At 42.6% G+C, this 22,251-nt stretch overlaps 1 protein-coding gene across 1 annotated transcript in view; it reads right to left on the bottom strand.

Moving 5' to 3' along the window:
* The window catches only part of RIC8B (RIC8 guanine nucleotide exchange factor B), a 34,864-nt gene extending 18,561 nt beyond the window's left edge, over positions 1-16,303 (bottom strand). The window contains exons 1-3 of the mRNA XM_082778219.1: positions 16,164-16,303; positions 14,078-14,125; positions 3,117-3,725 (exon numbers count right to left, since the gene is read on the bottom strand). Of these exons, the coding sequence (XP_082634345.1) occupies positions 3,117-3,725; positions 14,078-14,125; positions 16,164-16,274 (768 nt within the window). The 5' untranslated portion in view covers positions 16,275-16,303. The remainder of the gene's footprint in view (positions 1-3,116; positions 3,726-14,077; positions 14,126-16,163) is intronic.
* Between the last annotated feature and the right edge of the window lie 5,948 nt (positions 16,304-22,251).

Below are 22,251 nucleotides of genomic sequence, written 5' to 3'. Positions count from 1 at the left end.
TATGCTTTTCGTTTGCCTCATTCTCACTTAGTCCTTTCACTGCCAACAGCTTCATTCCCTCACCCAAGCTGTTTCCTCTTCTAATTCACTTGCTTCTGTTCCCTTGACATCTTTTCTACGTTTCCTTAATAACTTCTCTACTCTCAGCAGCCTTATTTGCCCTAGATTTGCTCTCTCCAAACAATTCTTCCTTCCAATCTCCCACCAGAGAGCAGCCACACAGAAGTGTGCCAGCAAATACAATCATGAAACTCTGTGCATCATTGTCCCGGTCCTTTTATTAGCTCTTCTTGGCATCCATCATATGTTCTTGCGTGCTTGACTTAGCACAAAGCACCCCACGGCATCGCTGTAACATCAGCATCCGGACCTGCCAACTGTACCACCTGCAGCTCTTGCCTACTTTGCAATCATCTCCAGCCATTAAATATTGGCGTATCAAACGGTTCTCTTCTCCTTCGGATGGGTCTCATTTAGCTTTCCATCCACATGCCTAACCTTTCTGGTCTCCTTTTATTTTCCATCCTGCCCATTTGCAATCTCTTCAAATTGTGCATCTTCAGCCCGCTTAATTAACGTGCTGTTTACTCTTCTTACAGATCATTAATATTTCCGCAGGGACACTTGCTAAGCAGAATGTCACCTAACACCTTATTAACACTTTACAACTAATAAAGAGCTCTCTAATTTAAAGGGTTGCTTGCCTTTAGGAACTTTTAGTAAAGAGTTATTGTATAAGCTTTATCTTAAAACACGAAGTAGCTTTTCATGTCCCAGAATGTCTTAAACTCTCACCCATAAATAAAAAGGTTACTAACACCAGAATTTCCTGAAATCCCAGAGAAAAATTTCCTAGTAAGCTTTCTAATAAGCTGCTTGCTTGGATTCTTTGGGAAGGAAAAGATCTGTGGGACAAAGCCTTATTCCAAAGACAGCTGCCAAAGGAAACGCCACAACTGCCTGCCACCTCCCACCTGTCCTTCTGCAGTAAGCTGAACTTTTCGTCTTAGAAAATACTGGGGATTTTGAGAGAGTATGCCAACTTCAAGATTCGGGTTTAAAAAGATTACTTGAGGTGAAGATATAATATTCATTTCCCAACTTAATACCTGACATTGCTTCCCCAACACAGAAGTAACTAATCATAAAGACAACACTTCTCAAATTCCCAAGTAGCAAAACATTCATATACATCAGTTATACACTTGTTTTGGGGTCATTTTTCTTGACTTAAGTTCTTACCTCCAAAATAATCATTTGCCTATACACAGAACTTTCTCTGACAAAGCTAAAGGCATTCTTAAGAAACGTCTAGGTCAGAATATAAATGAGAACAGCTCCTCACTTTCTTCATATTTCCTTGAAATTTGAAGCATTAGCTTCTATGAATTTTTTCCTCATCCATTTAATCTTAAGTGTCAGGATTTAATTTCTTATTCAGTGTCCTTGAGACATAAAAGTATGAAGCTTATTCTTTGCTTTAATGTTCCAGAATGTGATGATTAATACTGTATTTGTTGCTTAGTACAATGCACTAAACAGACCAATTATTGGTCTATTTTAACCACTGCAAAACTCTTAGCTTTATACACTAGTTATTTAGAATGCCCGGTGAAAAGTTCACAAAAGTGTTTTAGACACAATATGGCATGGAGTAAGAAAGACCTTCGGTTTACTGAATTCTTACTGTAGTGCAGACTTAGGTTATTCAATGAGAAAGTTATCTTTGTTTCTATTTATAAGTTCAAGGATGCAACTCAAAACAAGCGTATTTGTCTGTAAGAAAAAATAGATCCAACACTGCTATGAAAAAAACCAACATAAATATTATGAATGAGATATAAAAATGAAAGTGTGTTTGGTTCTCATACATGACCTCATCATAAAAGATCGCGTTTAAATCCAAAACTGGGGCTGGGAGAAAAAGTTATTAAAAACAGAACCCCTCTGCTTCCTCAGTTATTTCCTACTGAACGTTGCAGTTGATGTGCTTATCATCACGCCCAGAAAAACAGAAAAAAAACGAGGGAAACTTCTCAGCTCTAATTGTTCCTGTATTGCTATAGTCCACGATCTCAAGAGATGCACCCATCTGGTATGCTTACATTACAGAGTTTTTCCTAGCCAACTAATTATTAGTGAACAGCATTTATTTTCTTTTGGAAATCTTGGACTCTCATTTAACAGTCTTCCTTGACACGTTCCACTGTGTTTTGCATTTTTTGTTTGAAAACATACAGTTCTAGCTAGCATTATATAATCCGAGCTACTCTCCCATTAAACAGAAAACACATTGAAAAGATTTTTTTTTTTGCCTAAGCAGTAGTAAGAGCAAACTAGTTACTTTGGCATTACAGGCAAAAGCATTAAAGACTCAACACCTCTTGAAAGCCCAAGATCAGAGAAGCAGACTCACAGAATGGCTTAGGTTGGAAGGGACCTTGCAGACCATCTCGTTCCAACCCCCTGCCATGGGCAGGGATACCTCCCATCAGACCACGTTGCCCAAAGCCCCATCCAACCTGGCCTTAACACCTCCAGGGATGGGGCATCCACAGCTTCTCTGGGCAGCCTGTGCCAGGGCCTCTCCTCCCTCACAGTAAAGAATTTCTTCCTTGTATCTAATCTAAATCTACCCTTTTTTAGTTTAAATCCATTCCCCTTGTCCTATCACTGCACTTCCTGACCAAGAGTCCCTCCTCAGCTTTCCCGTAGTCCCCCTTCAGCTACTGGCAGGCTGCTGTAAGGTCTCCCCGGAGCCTTCTCTTCTCCAGGCTGAACAACCCCAGCTCCCTCAGCCTGTCTCCACAGGAGAGCTGCTCCAGCCCTCCGACCTTTTTAGATCAATACATGACACAATCAGAATTCAGGTATTCAGACAGATTTTCTCTGACTGATTTTTCATACAGGGAAGCTATGATGCCAATCGAAAATTTTGGAACTACCTCATCTGCTATTCTGAAAAATGCAATCTGGATTCCACCAGAATTACAGTACAAAAATCAAGAATTAAAATCCTTGCTCTGGGGCTTGGACAACAACAGTTTCTTGTGTTGGTTCTGGACCTTGCAGGCTAAACAAAACCAATTTCAAAAATCACCTCAGCTTAACCTTACCTTGCTGTGGACATTCCAGCTGTCAAGTGTTACATTAAAAAGCGCCTTCAGTGCCTCAATGGCACAATCTGTCTCTTGCAGAGATAAAGGAGGCCTGTCACGATCTTCCGCTGCTTTATATTCTTCTGTCCATCTTACATTCAGGGAACTTTCCAAGGCCTGCGTCAAAATTTGCACCCCTTGCAGTTCCTGACGCAACTGTGACCTAATATCTGTGTGCAGAAGCGACAAGAGGAAGAGAAGACGCAAATCAAAGCATTTAATGTCACCAACAAGCTGCTGATCCTTGCATTTTTTCAGAAGATTGCAGAGCATGGCTGCAAGATTCAGTTCCAAACTGAGCTTCTGTGCAACAGCACTATTAAAAACTATGTTACAGAGGCATTTTAAAGCTTCTACTATAACAGGAAATTCAGACACCTTCTCCAAAGGGTCTTCCACAGTGTCCAGCTTTGCTAGTCTCATAAGAATCTGCATGTTCCTCTTCGTGGTTACAGGCACTAGAACAGTCTTGTCCCTGGAGAGAATCCGCAGGGCTTCCAGGCAGGCAACTTGACAGGAAGTTTTCGTGTCTTTTTCAAGGATGTTTAGAATCTCCTCGCATAGTTTCTATGTAAATACAAACAAACAAAGAGTTTCATCATCTCAACATTGGTGGCAATAGGAAACTACTTCAGCTAAGCTCCTATACAGTTTTTGAGTTTTCAGCTGCCTTGAGACAGTAGGTGTTTTGTATCAGCTTTTCGGAATATAAACCATTACAAAGGACCTCCAAAGCTCATCCAAAGCAGTTTTCCTTATGGAACATAATGCAGTTTCACTGGAAGATGTGGGCTGTAGCAGTTTTACCACCCCATAAACCTGCTGTTTTGTCACCACAGCTTGCCCTTCCAACTGGAAAGGTTCACTGATACTTCATACCGACGTGACTGCGGGGGTAAACAGAAGAAAACAGTAGGAGAACACACAATGCTTCCCAGGATCTACAGGTCAGAACAGTGACATCTGAATTACAGGAGAATTAACTTTAATGTGACAGAAACAGACAATCAGATGATCAATCAAAAGGGAGAAAAGACAGGACTGAAGAGACTGCTTGGCGGTAAAGGCCTCCAGAGGGTTTTTATGCCTTAAGTCCACAAATCACTCCCAAGTACCAGCGCCAGAAGTGTAATTACAAAGAAGTTCCTAGAGAAGTGCCAATATGAAGTGCATTGTGCTTCACAGGACACAGTTCCTCCCCATTTCTCACCATCCAGCTTTGTGTCTTGACCACTGATGTGAACAACCTACCAAGGAGGCAGAGGAGCGACTGACTGAGGAGCCCTGCTGCACGAGCCACCTCAGCACCTGCGATTCGTGGGATGGTCTCAGCTGGTATTTGTTAGTAAGAAGATGATGAAAAAGCATACAGGAATACCAGTATAGTAGAAAGTAGTTCTTAAGGAACGGCTTTTGGAATTGCAGCTTGCAGCAGCACAAAGAGAAAGGTGGGGAGCACAGCACCCCATCACCCCAACCCAAAGCTCCAAAGGAAAGCCCCACTTGGGACACCCCAACAAGCCTTGTCTGTGACCCCTTACAGCTAAAGCTGAAGTAAAAAAAGAAAGGTCAAATCTAAAGCAGAACAGACACTCCAGAAGGGACAAAAAAAAAAAAAAAAAAAGGCAAATCTTCAACAATATTAAAAGACAATCTGTAAACAAGTCAGGCAGTAAGAACTCCCAGTATGATTTCTACTATGCTTGTCCCAGGGTGAAGCCCACCCAAAAGCACCACCCAGACGAGTAAGACCGTGCCTCCATCTCCACAGCTCTCACCAGATTTATCCAGTGGGAGCTGGAAACGAGGGGCGAGCTCCAGCTCTCCCTACTGCATGAGCAACAGGAGGATTGGTGGTTAGAGCATTACAGACGCTGCATCGGACTCAGAGCCACTGCTGGGCACCCGTGCAGGAGTATGGGTATGTACCCTGTGATTTTCAAAGCCAAATACCTGGAAGAGATGCTAACCTAACTCTGCTCCCACAGAGCTGTACAGCCCTCTGACTTGAGCACGGTGTGTTAAACCTGGGCTAAATGCTTCTGAGGGTGGCATCTTTGAAGTGTTTAAAAACCAAACAAAGACCTTGGAAACAAGAAATGCCTGGTCTAGATTCACCGTCAAATTACCTGGTTATAGCTCAACTTCTTACAAGAACTTGGTTTCTGTTAAAGGAATCTGCCATGCTATTAACTGCACCCCACAGGCAGATGTGACAGTCACAAAGTCTGTTTGATTTTGATAACAGGACCAAATGGACAGATGGGGAACAGATAAGAAAAGGCAGGTTTATCCTGTTCCCTGCCTACAACCATTTGCCTACGAAGGGCCTAATCTTCCCAAATTTAGACTTCTTTTCCTGATGCTGCATCTACCTGCTGCTATGGAAGCGTCACTGCAAAAGGTCAGAAGCACCACAGGAGATCCCAAAGGGCACCAAGCTCCTGCTGACTTGCCACGGCGGAAGGCAGCCTGACCTCTCTCCATAGATTTGAAGACTACCCTTGCAATTTAATTAAAGATTATGAAAAACATCACCTTATGGCTTCAAATCTTAGTGAAATGCAGCAACAGAAGACTCTTACCTATGATTAATTTACTAAAGATAGATACCAGTGTTCTGAGTTTCTTGTTTTGGAGGTAGCCACCTTCTTCCAACTTGAAACCAAATGAGCATGTTTGTAAACTGCTTCATTTCTCATACCCTCCTGAAGTCTTGGCTGGATAAAAGATTTTACAGTATAAGAAAAGACAGAGTTTATTTTTAAAAGCATTAACTCTACACTGCCTTATGCATACTGTATTAATAACTAAGCCATTACACACTGAAGAACAAGTTACTAAGCTTCCTAGCCATTAGCACAAAATACAGTTTTTATGTATTTATTTTTTTAAGATCTAAGACTCATGAAGTAGAAAGCACCTCAGGACTTATTACAAAATTCTCTGGAGTTCAGATCCTGGCAAGCCATCAAGACTGATTTTGAAGGAAGCAGCACACAGCAGAGATACACTCACACCACCTGTGGGACCAGACAGGGGAACACGGCTGGTTGATCTCAAGGAGGAAAAATTAAAGAATGCGATGCTGGCTGAAGAGCTATTCATAGAAACTTCTGAAGAAAGGAAACAAAATTCACCCTATCACAGGATTGCAGGAGACAACTAAACCCAAAAACCATTCTTTCTGCTTTCTTCTTGATGGTGTGAGGGAAGGGATGTGCAGACAGATGAAAAACAGGAAAAAAAACACAAAAACATCGTCCTTTGCATTTTTATTTTTTAGGTGGTACCTCCCCCAGCCCGTAGCCTGTGAGCATGGCATGACCTAAGGGGCACAGATGGTATTTGTTTGGTTGGAAATGAAAGCAAGTGGAAGAATTCACAGTGAGGCACCTCCCCTTTCACGTAACATACTATGATTGTCCTAGGTTCAGGAGTTTATTGCTACCCCCTCAATTACTGTATGAGTTTAACTTAGTTTTTTACTTATATCTTTTCAACAACATTCAGAAGGGAGTTGTGACTTCCATTTGTTGTGGAAGAAGCATTTTTATGTACTTCTACACAGAATCAAGGTAGGTTTTAAGTACTTTAAAACTTTTTTTTTTTTTTTATTATAAAACACATTCGGTTCTCTAAAATCCAGTAATTCTCAGCTTTTGTACTGAACATACCGTTCCTTTCATCTCTGCTGCAGCCTAAGTTACGTTACAACATTTTAAAATTTTATTACACGTTATAGCTCTTCCTGGGCTTTGTGCTTTTTGTGTGTTTGATGAGCAAGATATTTATTAATCCACTCTGCTCCTTTGCCCTGACAGCATAAAGGCTCGATGCTAACTAAGAATAGGGGCCTATAGGACAATCAATGTCCCAAGATACAGGGGACCTGTTTCCTCTTCCTCGCCCAGCCACAGATCAATGTGAAGAGCTATCACCTCCTTATTTCCATTTCATTCCAACTTTTTTGTTTACAGACTAATCAGATTTTTAAAATAAGGTCTCTGTAGGCAGAGGTGCCTCTTACCAGCTGTTTATTTTTTCCTGGCTCAACCTCAAGCAGTAAAACAGACCCCCCTGAAGAACGGGGCACTTCATGAGCTTGCTCTTTGGTCCTGCAGTGCCTGTATGTGAGTTCCTCTCCCATCCCCTCTTTGTCTTTGAAGCAGATGTTTATAAATCACACTTGACCTATGCCCACTTTTTTCAATTCACAGACTACTAAATTTTGACTACACCAGGACTTCACTTCTGTTGCTTCTCAGATACGTAATGTCTTGGTGAGAAAAGGAAAACATTTCCTTTATTTGCTTCTTTCCCTCTGGCAAATCATTCTCTTTGCTTATGCATGCCTTTGGATTAGAGCAGGAAAAAAGACAACACAGTCTCCACCCTGCAAGTATCCAAATCCAAGCAAACAGTACTGCTTTGTTGCATATAAACCAATGCAGATACAGATTATTCAGTGCTACAGAGGTTGCAATTCAAAGGCAAACGAGAAAACCTCTGCTAAAGCATTACAGAAGGAGTGCACACCTTCTCTCCCACTTTCTGGGCTTTTAAGTTTTGAAGCACATCATAGATGATGTATGTACCAGAAGAGGTATGCTCATCATTCCAATTTAAATTAAAGCAAGGAAAAAAATAAGGAAAAAACAAAACACTTGCCAAATTGACTTGAAACTACATCTTGTCCCCATTTCCCACTTTCCTTAGTAAGGGCTCAAAGTCCTAACAGAATTACCAGGAAAGTCCAGCAACGATGGAAGTCCGTCAAGAATGAAGGAAGAAATTCTACACGAACAGAACAACGGAGACGTGCTTGTCTTTGTAACACCTTCCCTCATTTCTCAAGGCAAGCGCTCTTATGCCTCGAAATACACAAGGAAGCCCTAAGTACATTCATCTTGATGGAAGAGCAAGCGGTATTACCACACGGGGAACAATATGAGCATGCCAGACTTACCACACTGTTAGGCTGACCTTAAAAAACAAAAACTGAGCTTTTTTTAAAAAAAGAACTGGTCACAAAATGAAATTAGCCCTCCCTAGTCTCCTTTAAGAGATGAAAAAGAAAAGTGATAGACACGAGAGTGAATCCATGCTGTGTCTTAGCATGGATTGACATGCAAGGATTGCATGTCAGAGCCCATAACATTCCCATTGTAAATATGTGGCAACAGGCCATGTTTTCCTTCTCCTGCACTGGCTTAAATCCCTCTGGTTCACTTCATCTCCTGACCCCCGTTTTTCACCATTTTCAAATCTCAATTTAAATTCTCTCCAGAGGCTCACGAGAAGTACATTCTTCATTTAATTCAGCCTACTTCTGCAGCTGTTCAGCCACAAGAATGGTTAATGAAATCAACTTAATGCCACAACGTTCATGCGGAACTGCGTCTCTTCAGCACATCACACAGGTCTGCAGTAGTTCACCTCACTTGGATTGCTATCTGTTCCTCAAACTTACCTGCTGTTTTGCTGTAAACGTGACGATTCACAGCAGCTTCTACCCAATTCCACACAGATGAAAGAAATGTTAGCACTTGCGTGGCTCTCCAAGATACTCAGAAGCTTCCCTTGAGACAGAAGGCCCTCTCACATAAGGCAAAATGATGCATTTTACTTTTATTTGGTGGTATTTTCACTAGACTATGTAGAACAGCATAGAACTGCCTAACAAAGTTGGCTGATTGTTTAGGAGCAGCACTAAAAGAATAATACAAATTGTTTATTCTGTTATTACGTTTAAGCATTAAGCATCCGAGACAGTAAGAAAAGTTGAAGAATATTTGAAATATTCATTTATTTCATTTTCTCGGGAAATCAGACGATATCATGTGACATTTTTATCCAGCTGTGTTGAATAAAGGCAGAGCCAGATAACCTCCTCTGAAAAGGCCGTGCCCAACGTTTCCCAGCCTTCGTGGATGGAGATGGGGCTGGGGGTGAGGGTGTACACTTGTACTCCTCAGGGACTCAGCCTGCCTCGCTTCAAAGGCTCCTTGCTCAGCCTGTGCTGTGTCTGAACACTTGGGCTCTGGGCAGACGGCACTCTGCAGGTAGAGGTGGAGAGCAGACACAGAAATCCGTGCTGTGAGGAGCAGAACCAGGTCCGCCCGTCCCACTGGGCACAGAGAGGTGAAATTGTGCAGCCGCATTCTCAGCTGCCCTCCTCCCTGAACGGGGAGAGGACAAACCCTGCGCAACCTCCGCAGCCCACTGGTAAAAGAAAGGTTTTAAAGGAGAGATGGGCTTCACTGGCTCCATCTAACATTTAAACAAGTAAAAACAGCAGAACGCTGGTTGGGAGCAGGCAGGACCAGAAGGAATTACAGCACTTGGTACTGACGAAGGACACGTCGTAACTTTTCTTCTCTCCAGACTGGTACTCCCCTAAGGGTTTCAGTGAAGCCAGAACAACAGCAATTAACACTAAGACACCACACAGCGTGCCCACAGGAGTGCCTGCGCTTAATGTCTTTATAGGACGCTCACTAGCAGGCTTTAAAAGCTTGCAAAGGAGTCGTTGGAAGGGGAGAAACCCTGTGCCTTTGTGCCTGTGGGATCCTTCAGACCTCCCAGAAGTGTCGCAGTGTCAACAGCACTATGTACTAACAAGTTTTAGGGAGTTATTTATTTATTTATTGAGATTGTGGGTGTGACAGCATCTTGCTCCATCAGGACACTTTACTGCTTCCATCCTTCCGAAGTTCAGATCTGGTACAGTCCCCAGCCTCAGGGAATCCCTCCACATCATGAATTTAATTCCGAGAGCAAGCCCCACAAAACCTTTGATATGATTTATCATCGTCCATTTTGACACCTTTAAAGCATTCAGTAGTCTGGGGAAAAGACTGTTCTGGCAATCTTTGTCCACTAAAGGAGGCCTCGAATTTTACATCTGTTATGCTCAAACTGGACCTGAGCAATAAATCAAGAAAACAGACATCCAAACTTGAGATTAACACTACAGGGCTGACCCAACATGGTAAACTGGAGACAGTTTTCTCATGAAAATGGGGGAAAAGCTGTCAAACTGATTATAACCATTTCCCTTTTTTTTTGTAAACACAAAGATGGAGAAGAAACCAAACACCCTAAGTACTACCAGAGGTGAGGCAGACAAAACAAATTCAGGAGGTAATAATGGAAATTGTGAAGATCCTGGAATTCTAGGAAAGAATATGGCTTATGAATAACACTCTCATTTTTGGACGCTGCTTTTGCTTTCCCCCTCCCCAACTCAGCATCTTGACCCAATTTAAGAGGCCAGTCTTGCACACAGCACAGATGTGCTGCCACTTCACAAGCAGGATTTGGGCCTGTCAAGGTGCAAATGACCGAGAACAAAGCTCAACCTTTTAGTCAGTTATATAAATGGGGAGAAAGTGGTTCTAAGGAAGGCTTAGGCCAAGGCACGGAGCCACCGAGGGCACACACGAGGCTGCTCCACACAGAGCGAGACCCCTCCCCAAGGTGACGGCCCACTTGAGCTACCAGAAACTTGTTCTGGAGCTGATCCCAGCGTGGACCTAAGGACCAGCTACTTGCCAACCACCACGCTTCTGTCAAGGGCTGCATTTTGAAGACTCAACCTCTCTGCTGTGAAGAACTTCCCGCTGGCTGACAAATGTTTGAGACCGCCAGGAGCTGGTGAAGCTCCTCTGAAGCAAGCACACTGCGAACCAGAGGTCAACGTGCTCCGGAACAGCCAAAGTCTACACTGCCTGCACACGAACGGAACACAGACCTTCAGAAGTTCATTTTTTAATTAGTATATGACAAATTAAGAAGGTATGACACCGACTTGGTCTGACTGGCACCTGAGTAGATCTTACAGTAATAGACAGGGTGCCAGCTGGTTTATACCCACAGCACCCATCGTATAAGCCTACATTGACACACAGATCTTTAAGTAAGATCCAACCAGGACAAGTTACAGCTCCTATTAGTACATCACTGGATGATAAAAACACAAGCTTGTAGTGTCCTGTGGCCATTGCAATTTGTGGCAGACACATTTACTCATCGAAGCTGACAGCCTTGCCTCATTCTGCCTTCTGAAAGGGACATCCTGCATTCCTCCAGGAGTACAGGACCACAAACTTGCTGACAGTTTGGTCAGGTCACAGCCTAAAGCATCAGATTCGATAGCCATGTTATGACAGCATTGTCTAATACAACTCTTACTGCCTGACCTACCTGGCTTCAACAATCAAGCCATAGTTTTGGCCTGATTGTCCAAATACAGCCCATCTGTGTTCTGAACTTCAAGCCTAGCACATGACTTCCTCAGACTGTGACCCTTGTCTGAACTCTCTTCTTCTGCAATCATTCCAGGCTCACAGCAGAAGGACTGCAAATATGATCAGTTCGAGTGCATTTGATATCACTAAACAAAAAGGGGACTTGCTTATTAGTATGAGGCTCCATCAGTAAGTCTGAGCAACTGCCATTAAATCTGGTGATAACTTCAGCAGTTTGCTCTCAGCAAGAACATGGCACTACTTCACCTTTCAATTTAAAGCATTTTTATTTTAACTGAAGGATGAAAGGAGAATGCTGAATGCTTTACAAACACTAATGACATTAAGCACATGCAATTAGGTAGTCATATTAACAAAAAGCAGAACAAAACAACCCCAACCCCCCAAATCCTACCACCCAAACCACTCACTGTCTGTTGCCAATTTGGCTTCCGATCTCTATTCATTTCCTTCGTTCTCTAGTTAGCATCTTTCCCCAGCCTAGACACTTTCTCATTCTCAATCTAAAAAGAGGTGGAATGGGTAAGGAGGAAAGAGGAGGAAGAACACAAACACATTAAGAAAGCCAGATCAAGATCCCACTTGAGTTCTACAGATTAAGAAGGATGATGACATAGTCTTGTCACCACATTACTGATGGTCAGCTTCAAGTAAAGCCAAATGTTTGATCACTGTCTGTAGGTCTTCTGAAGTTTTAGAACTCATTTTTCAGAGGCATCTGTTCAGAGGTGCATTTTTCTTACCTACTTCTTGAAGAACTATGAGGGTGGATTCGAGAATAAAGAACCCCCCAGCTTTTGATCATCATGCATGTGCACCCAAAAGCTGCCTTTAAGAAGGTGGCTCTGGTCACGCATGATTAAGGTCTTTTCTATTAAGAATAACGTGAAAACATTTGAAAGGAAAAAAAATGTTTTGTTTAGAACAGAAATGTTAAGTCTACTCACTTTCTTAAACACTCCTTGATGACCTTTGTTCAGCATTAAGGTCACAGAAAGATCAACAACTTGCCCAAAACCACGTAGAGAATTTAACCAATTGAGTAATAATTCTATCAAGGATTTTCAGAATACTGAAAGAAACTCCAACGAAGTACAGCAACAGGCTTAGAGCACTGAGTAAAACATTATTCAACTGTGTGCACACCTCAGAAACATTCAGCTTACAAACACTTCAATATGCTGATAGTTTTGTCATACTGGCTGTTGCTTCACTACAGCATTCAATATCAATTTAAGTTTCCAAATTCTACACTATATTAAAGTTATTTCCCATAAAAAAATGTTCTATCTCTGCATTTAACACAGATGTAAAACCAAAACAAAACACTACATATACAAGTTTAAAAAAAAGTCTCAAAGTCTGTGACAGCTGCTCTGTAAAGTATAAAAAGCAAAGCAGAAAAAGATGCTTTCAGGGAGCTTCCAGGTCTGTGAAACAAAACAATTGTGAAGACTGTGGGGAAGACCTCCATGCAACATTTCTGGTTTTTGTTTTATTTTGATTTACTAGAGACAACAGCATTACATACCATTTACTTAGCTTTCAGTATTACTTTTATACTGAACTGCACACAAGAGTGCAGTCTGGCTAGGACTAAAAGTCATTTGTGCAATGAAGAATTGTAATTTTGGGATTACAGCATGCACAACACTGATGGTTTTGTAAATTCAAAGGACTGAGAGATTTATCAGCCCATTCATTTCTACCAGCAAAAGGACTTAAGACCTTAAAAAACATTTAGATATTGCACAAAATCATGGAGTGAATCAAAGCGTGCCCTATTTAAGATGAGCTATCCTAACAGCAACGTTGCAACTCTGATTTCACACTTTATTTCAGAAATAGAGGAGGCGTGCAACCTCATTCATTAATGAACATTTCTCAAATAAATACACAGATCTGCCCAAAATCTAATTAGAGGAAAAAAAAAACAAAAAACCACAAGGGTCTTGTCATTATATATTATGCCATTAAAAATATCATGGAAAAAAAAAAAAATCAAGGTCACTCCAAGTTTTAAACGCAAGGCTGTGGGTGAATGTCAAGGGACCTCTTTGGCCCCGACACACCTGCACAGCTCTGTGCTGTAACACAAAAACTTCCCATATCTGGAACCTCACATTCATGGTGCACATTTTAATCATTACAGCTTCCTCAGGCATAACAGTCTTCCGTGGCTTTGTGTCACGTACAGTTTCATAGCTTTCTTCTACACTGACTCCTCTTTATCTTAACATGATTGAAGTATCTAATATAGACAAGAGATACATCTGTGCTGTCACTACCTGCAGGGAAGAGAAAAAGCTGAAAATGTTTTGCAAAGTTTTTATATCAGGTCCTGAAAAAAAAGTAGCTTTATTTTTCTACCCTCAAACTTGTACACAACAAAATTATTTGCAGGCTTGTCTGCTACTATTTTTTATTGACACAGGTGTTTCTGCTGCAGACTTTGTTTCTCACTTTCAGAAAAAGATAAGGAGAGAGGGGGCTCATCATGTTTCTTACACTGAAGAGAAACTACAACTGAGTACTATAATCACTATTTGCATCATCTCACGAGGGCAGCTAACATTAGGGACTACTTTTCCTTTGTTATACTTCAAAGTAGAGCATGAGAGGAGCTCGACAGCCTACTTTCCTTACCTTTCTTTTATCTTCATCTGCTGGATCAAATCTGAAAATGGCCCGATTCTGTTAAAAAAAGAAAAAGTTTGCATTTGTTATGCATGAACTTTAGCTGTTGAATTTGTAACACTTGCTAAACTATTATAAAAAAAATAAGAGTTTGATTAAAAAAGCATAGCTAGTGAGACAATAACCACATCAACTTGTGTCCTTCTCCCACTTTACCCACCCCTGAGAGCTTCAGGAAGTGCCTCCAACGAACAATTTCACAGTTTCCTCACTACTGGTGCAGAACAAGCCTTGATCTATGGGCTGTGTTCGTGATGTTTATTAACCCTCACACATGGCACTTCACAGGGTGAAAAGTGTTAGCCCTAGATTTACATCTTACAGATACCTTACAACCTCAACTCTTCCCTGAGCAAGTCTTGTTGACAAGCTTTTGACTGTGCTTTAAAGTGTCCCAAACTGGAATGATCATAATATGATCTTGCCCAGGAAAACAAGAAGCGCAAATGAAATAAGCCTTACTACAAAAAATACCATTTTTTTTTTTTTCCTTTCCAGTTTCCACACTGTGGTGTTTCTCTAACACACTATCAAGTTATTTGTTTCTCTAACACAGTTAAGCACAAGGCAGATGTGGTCTAGCAACTTGTTTCCCTTTAAGCACTTCTAATAGTAACTGAGTCCAGTTCTGGGTTCAGCATCCTGAAGTGTGTCATTAGTGAAATACTACTCAAATGACCAAGTTTATTCTGCCAGTCAATGAGCACAGCAGTAGTAGAAGACAGTTATTTTAATGATATCTAATAGCTTTTGAGCTAAATGAGTAAACGTGATGAATGGCTTCTAAGAAGTAATAAGATCTAAATTTCTTTTATTTCTAATAGAAATTTTTGCAGCACTGTGCAAGGGACTGAAAAACAGAGGCGATCCTCACAGCACGTTAGTGGGCCCCTTCGGGTTCCTGACAGCAGCTCACGGTTACACAGGAAGACCTCAGCCAGCCACCCTACCATTACAAATTCCCACCATCAGTCAGATCCCGAAGGATGGTGGGAAAATAATTCATTTCTGTCACTGGGCTCCCAGTGCCACTGCTGAACAATGTGAGTTCAGAAAGATGCCAGCCCCGGGCAGGTGAACATTAACTGCCCAGCATTTCACCAGGAGTAGGCAATCCTTGCTTTTGCATGGGAACGTTTTTGGAAATAATAAAGAAATGTGGTGACAGTACGTAGTTTAAGTACTGAAGGAACATTGGTTAGGAATAATCACTGCAAATGGGACAGGTCTGCTCTTTATCCTCTGTCAGATCAGTTTCTCTCATGAGAGCCGTTCTATAGCCACCTGCACCTTAAAACTGCACGTTATCCACCCCTTCCTTTTAATTATAGTGTATTTAGTTTGTTACTTGGGAAGACTAAAACCCAAAAGGAACAGGTGAGGACCTGGGACCTGCGGTACTCTGCCCAGCCTTTGTGGCCCACGGGGAACCCACCCGCGTCGGTAACACACGACACAAAAAGATGCAGGAAGCGTTTAGGCAGACTTCTGAAGGAGAAACACAGCCAGGGAAACGTCAGACAGGATTAGGAGCCCCCTGTGCCACTCCAGGAGAAGCATTTAGCTATTTAGCTACACACGCAGCTCCAAACCTCAATGCAAACCTCAAAGCTAGAGATGCCAGAGCAGAAAGCACGCCAGCCCTTGCTCTCCTTGAGAATTCAACTTCAGCCTAAAAAATTCATCTGGGTGTCACTCGGCTGAAGGCGTCTAACAGGGGGCCCCTGCCAAGAGCAGATGTGGGCGATGGGAGGCCCCTTGGGGCAGCACAAGGCTGAACTCGGCCCCCGCAGCCCCTCAGGGAGCGCCCTGCAGCCTCCCCCACACCAAGGCTGCCTCCCTCTGCCCAGGCAGCCCACCTCAGGGCGAGGAAGCGAGTGGCACCGCTGGATTTAACACATTTGAGGGCATAAACCAGCTCCCAGCCGAACCTCGGAGACCTCAGAGCCCCCCACACCAACCCCACGTCCCCCGACCTCTCCCCTCAGGGCACCCCCGTCCCCCCCGCACCCCACAAGATGGAGGCGGGCGTTACCTCCTCGTTGTACCGCGCCAGGGCCCGCTCCACCGCCTCGGCTGCCCCTCGGCCCTGCGCGGCCTCCAGCGCGGCTCCCAGCCCGGCTCCCGGCCCCTCGCCCCGCTCCATCCCGGTCCCGATCCCGGTCCCGGTCGCGGTCCCGGTCCCGGTCCCGGCCCCGCTGGGCGCTGACGCAGCGCTCCCCTCGCAGCCCGCCCCGCCCGCCCGCTATTGGCTGCAAGGGGCGCCCCGCGGTGGGGGGAGTGAGGGAGGCAGGACTACGAGTCCCAGCGTGCACAGCGGCTAGGGGTGAGCGGGGTGAGGGGCGCTGCGCCGCGCGGCATCATGGGGTGTGTAGTCCGCGCCGCGCTGCGGGGTGTGCAGGGAGAGAGGAGCTGCAGCCGGTGACACAGTGACACAAAGGGCAGCCTGGCATAGCGCCTACCAGTTAGGCTTGCCCTCGCCCTGCCTGCTTTTGTGCTATGAGCCGCTTTTGCACTTACAATGTCCACCACAAAGCAAACAACCTGCCCAGACAAGGCCCAGCCACTGCCCCATGGGCACGGTGTGCACCACGAGCACCTCACGGTGCCTTCGCTGCTCCCGCCATGGTGCCCAGGGGCAGTAGGTCCCGTGTGGGATGGCTGCAAGCTGGCCTCCCAACCCACGCAAGGGTGACAGTGCCCCACTTACACACCTGCCCCGCACAAAATGATACCCACCCTGCATAAAATGACACCTGCCCTGCACAATGTGACACCTGCCCCGCACAAAATGGCACCTGCCCTGCACAACATGACACATGCCCCACACAACATGGCGCCTGCTGGCAGCCTGAGGTCACAGCTCATCAGCAGGGCTGCCATGACCATAGGCCACAGCAGTGCAAAGTTTCTGTCTGGGGTCCGAAGTGGGGCTTCGTTGTAACATTTGGGAGCAAAGCAAAACCCCTGTGGGTTGGAGGGTGAAGGCAACAAGCCCCTTTTGTGGTTCATAGGCCCGCGTACCGCAAGGCCTCCATGCTGCCCGGGTGCTGGGTGCCATAGTGGGACCAGGACTAGGTGCTGCAGGAGCAAATCATTCACAGAGAGATTTATTAAAGGGTTGGGTTTTCTTCTCAAGTCCAAGCTCCCAAAATGGTGTTGGTACACAAAAATCACAATTTCTCTTTAGAGACACGAGTGTGCCTGCCCACACACCAACCCACCCTCCTATCCTTTCACAGTGGGGTTAAGATATTCTCTGAAGGGTTTTTACGTGTGTATGAGCAAGCAAAATGGGTGGAGTAGAGATCCTGGTGCCTCAGCACTGCTGCGTTTCGCCTTGGACATGGTGGGAGGGCAAGGTGGGCAGACAGTGGCAAACTGGGCAAGAGCCTACAGTGTCAGAGCACGCACTGGCTACCCCTACAGAGCTCTACAACACCATGGGTTTAAGCTACAGTTAAGAATATAGGTAGTAGCTCCATACTCAGCATGTGCTATAGTCAAACTCCACTGTCGAGGTAGCTGAAAGCAATATACTGAAGTTAACAAAAAGCCCACAATAATAAAACTTCAGAGGGAGCTGCGGTTGGTCTCTCCTTGAAGTATTTGTTCATTCAGCAGCAATTCAGGAGGTGCTCAGTGGTCACAAAGAGCAAACCTTTCATGTCACAAATGATTGGCTCTGTGGCTGGAAATACCACAGGGGCAGGGAGATTTCATCTGCAGATGGATGGGTGACTCCACGAAGCAGAAGCAGTGCCTGTGTACGCCTGTGTGTGTTTAAGATGCAGACCTGAATGAGGATCTGAATTTTCTGCTTAGGGTTTCTTTCTGCAGTGGGTCAACCTGAGATGTGAAAACAGATCAACAGAGTCTTTGGACTACAAAGAGTAGTGAAATCCAGCCTGAAGTGCATAACTGTTCCTTCTGAGTCAGGACCATGTGTATACTAATGCAGCTTTTGAAAAAAATCCAGTAAAAATAATCCTTTGCTTATTTGATTTACAATTGAAACTATAAGAAACTATAAGCCTGTTTAGATTCACTTCGCAGCACAGCAAAACATTCGTTTTACTTATACATGGTCAATTAAAATCTTTATTAAAAAATAAAAATAAAAAATAAAGACTAGAAAACTGTTACTGCCTTTTAAAGGCACATTGTTATTCATCATCAGTGCGTTTTAGTTTCCACTTTAGGTAGCATATGAAGGATTAGGATTTCAATGAAAGAAGGGGACAGAATAAATTGCATCCTCTACCAAAGAACTGCCAGACCTTTTCAGATGGGCGCATACCATGAGCCCTTCCCATGTTAGTCAGCTTTATCTAAACCTTCCAAAGCAATGTCTGCCCCTGAATTTCATGGGTTTCAGGGTCAGTCACAACAGAATTGTGGGGCTGGGGAGGTCAGAGGCCATTTTTGTCAAAGGGTAGTGACCTTAGCAGCAAGAGGTAGCCTGACAAAAACAGGATTCATGCTAGTGAATGGAGTTCTCACTGCTCTTCCCCCGCTGAGTCTTTTTTCTACCTGGTAATGAAAAATCTTGAAGAATTGCAATGGATTTTTACATGCATACATACAGATATGTTTGCGTGTGTATACACACATATAGATAAACATAAAATATGTTATTTATGCTATGTTGTATGTTACATGTTACATTTACTATATGTAATTTATATATTATATGTTGTTATATGTTATAAATTATTTATGCTGTATGTTTTAGAACATGAAAAGATAAAATACATTAAAACAGAAACGAAATGCATATTTGTTATGAGAGAGAAAGCTAGTGAGAAAGAAAGAGAAAAAATAAGAAAGAAAAATGAAAAGAAAGAGTAAAGAAGAAAGCTGGAGAAAGAGAAAACATGACTGAGTATTTTGGCATGTGGTATCACAACATCTTCAGAAATTATTGTACAGTCACATATCTGCTCAATGTACACACAAATACATGGCTAGGCAAGAAACAGCAGTTTCAGTTACTGCGGTCAAGGGAAAGGCTTAATGAATAGTCTCCAGGCTCTGACTCAGGAGGTTTGGCAATTTCTACAAGGGTGATTTAAGAGATTCCTGCCCTTAACCAACCTTTCTGCTCAGAGGTTATCATCTCTTGAGCCACTGCACTTCACAGCCTGCTATATACCCCTGTGACCCGAAAGCTGTGGCAGTTTATATTAATATGGTGGGCTCTGACCTGCAATGGTTGAGGAGGGGGCCTGCTTTCCCTTGCAGCGCTGCTGACGCAGATGATGACCTCTGTAGAGCTGTGTTCAATAATATATGTATTGCTCCAAATGTCCAGCTTAAATTTCAAAACCCTTGTCAGGAAGCGACTCAGTTAACTGGAAGTGTACGATCAGACTCCTGTGGAATCTACATAAATTTCTAATTATTATTATTATCATTTATTTTTTTTAATCTAAAGAAAGACTATTGGGGTTCTTTTGCAGAAGACTTTCAAAATCCAAGCGCTGTCTGGCAGATGATGAAATTAACTGTTCTATGGCTCTTTTTTTTTTTTTTTTTATGAATACAGAGCTTTCAGGTAGGCTGCTTGTCAAAATTCCCATTCCCAGCACTTCTCACATGGTGTTGCAGTTCTCTTCTCGTAAAGCCTGTATCATTTCTGCTGCTGACACGCATCCAGTATCCGTCCTCCTTCCTGAACAGTTTCCCTGGGTTCTTTAAGTCAGGGTAAGGGAGTTGTCCCCAAATATGTTGAAGGATATGGCACATTTGCGTACTAACATATTCTCTCTTTCTTCTCTTTCATTCAATGCAGATGAGGCTTTATTTGGTTTAACAAGTTCTTGTAAAAAAATAAAATAAAATACAGGAAGTGCTTCTTGACTTTCCTTGACTGGTGCTGGGTTTCACCTCCATCATGATCCTTCCAAAGACCCAGCTCTGAGTTCATGATTAGTTCTGCCCATAAATGTCTCACCAGTACATCTGGTCCTTGGAGAGATGATGGCAGATCGTGGTCAGCAGTCCATCAGGTAAATGGAGATTAATCAGTGTTCCAGCAATAGGAAATGAGTGAAGGGGTCACTGCGGGCTCTTGGCAGATGTGATGCAATACAGATATTTGGAATTCCTTGGGGGAAGGGAACATGGATTTTTCTATTGTAGAGACACTGCCTTTTCCATATTCATTTCTCACAGTCTTGATGAGGCAGATATGTCTGTGCTTCTTAATAATTAATTGGCCAGAATCAATGCTTTGCTTTAAGCATCTTCAATAACAAAATGCAAAATAGGACTTTGGTCTCAAACACGTTAAAATTCTAGCTGCTAAAGACAGGCCATTATAAACTTCCCCACATGACTTACCTTCTTCATGTGTGGACAATTTTACCTGAAGGTAACTTGAATAAAAATAAAATAAATAATTTAGCCTAAGCATCATCTCCCCTATCCTGCCATCACTTAATAAAAGTGAAGAGCAATCATATATTTTATAACACCAGCTGACATAAGTAAAATTTCAACAGGTCTGCGCATTAACCCAGGAAACAAGATTTTCTTCAGGTACCTAAAGGTGGAGATAGGCTCCTTCTTTGTTTCTGAGGGACCTTGGCTGAATGTTTAAGAGCCTGAACACTTTTAAAACCTGGTCTGGAACACCCTTCCTCCCTCAGTTCTTGAAGATTTCCAGTTAATTCCTGTAGTTACTTTATGGCTCAAATGCTCACTAAGCCCAAACTAGTGAATTTACTCACCAGGTAAATATAGAAGGTCTGAGAATTTTGCCACTTGCTCACCTAAGGAAAAACATCTTTTCCATTTCCAGTATTCCAGTGGTGATATGTTTGTTACAAGGTACAGTAAAGAAAAATAGTATCTTACCTGCCTCCTTGAATACCATGGTTTGGATGAGCACCATTAGCGGGACTTAAACCAAACAAGATAAAGTCATCAGTCCAGATGTAGCCTTGAGCAGTTTGCAGCTGAAAGCACAGGTGTAGGACTACTCATTTGCTGCCAGGTATATACATTCTCAAGTCCTTTGTTGGATAAAAACATACGTTGTCACTTTTAGGATTTTTTGAATGTTTACAGCTTGTGGAAGCTTCTGTATTTAAGTAAATTTAAATGGTATCTATTCAATTTCAAGAACTTTATTTGAGTGTGAAATTCCCTCATATATCTTGCACAACTGTACAAATAACACTTATGTCCATCTTAGGCATAAACATTGTTATTATCACACTGGGTGCTATCAAAGATTTTATTTACAAAACAATTACTAAAATGTCTGATGTCATATTTCCATTTATTTATTTCTTACCCATAGGGTAATAGGTCCACCATAGTTGCTTGGTGCATTTTATAATACAGAAGAAAAAGCTATGTTAATAAAATCTAACAAAAACTCACAAATAGCTACAAATCTGACAGAAAATGTCTAAGAAAAATTCTCTCCAAAATACAATACATTTTTCCACACATACACAGTACAGAATAAGTTCAAAGGCACAGCTTTGAATTTTGCTCTTGTAGAAGTGTATAGAATTAACACCACATGAAGGAATTGAGAGAACATTGTCATACCTGTCAATAGGTAATTAAATGAATAATTGTGTTTGCATTGTCTTTTTTTTTTTTTTTTCTTTTTTTTTTACATAATTGCTTCATATCATCATATTTAACATATGTGGCTCTGAATCCAAAATCTTCCCAGTCCCCAAGTCCCTTCTTAACCTTGTCAATACTGACCAGAGAAGTTAGATTTTTCCGGATTGTGCAAACTTAACACAAATACATATACAATAAGGACAATAGTCAAATTAAGGCAGTGTATAATTCAATGCTACATGTCTTTTCTTCTCTTTTGTAAAGATCAAACTTACTGGATCAACAGAAAGGTGCATCAACATACAAAGTTAGGTGTAAACTGAAATCTACACAACACGTCTTTTAAGGAGCCAGATGGAGGAACTGATACGAACGAGTGATGACATGGCAGAATGGTTTTTAAGAAATGCATTAAAAGCTTAAGAGATCAGATGCCAGAGTTTTGCTGAGAGTGGACTTCCTGTCTTTAACACAAATTATAAATAGATTCCATTCCAGTACTTTTTTTTGTAAGACTCATTAACATTTGTCAA

Source organism: Aythya marila, assembly GCF_965140915.1.
Source record: "Aythya marila genome assembly, chromosome: 1".
NCBI classification, from domain to species: domain Eukaryota; kingdom Metazoa; phylum Chordata; class Aves; order Anseriformes; family Anatidae; genus Aythya; species Aythya marila.
Note: the sequence above shows the minus strand (reverse complement) of the source record. Positions and strands in the feature narration are given on the sequence as shown.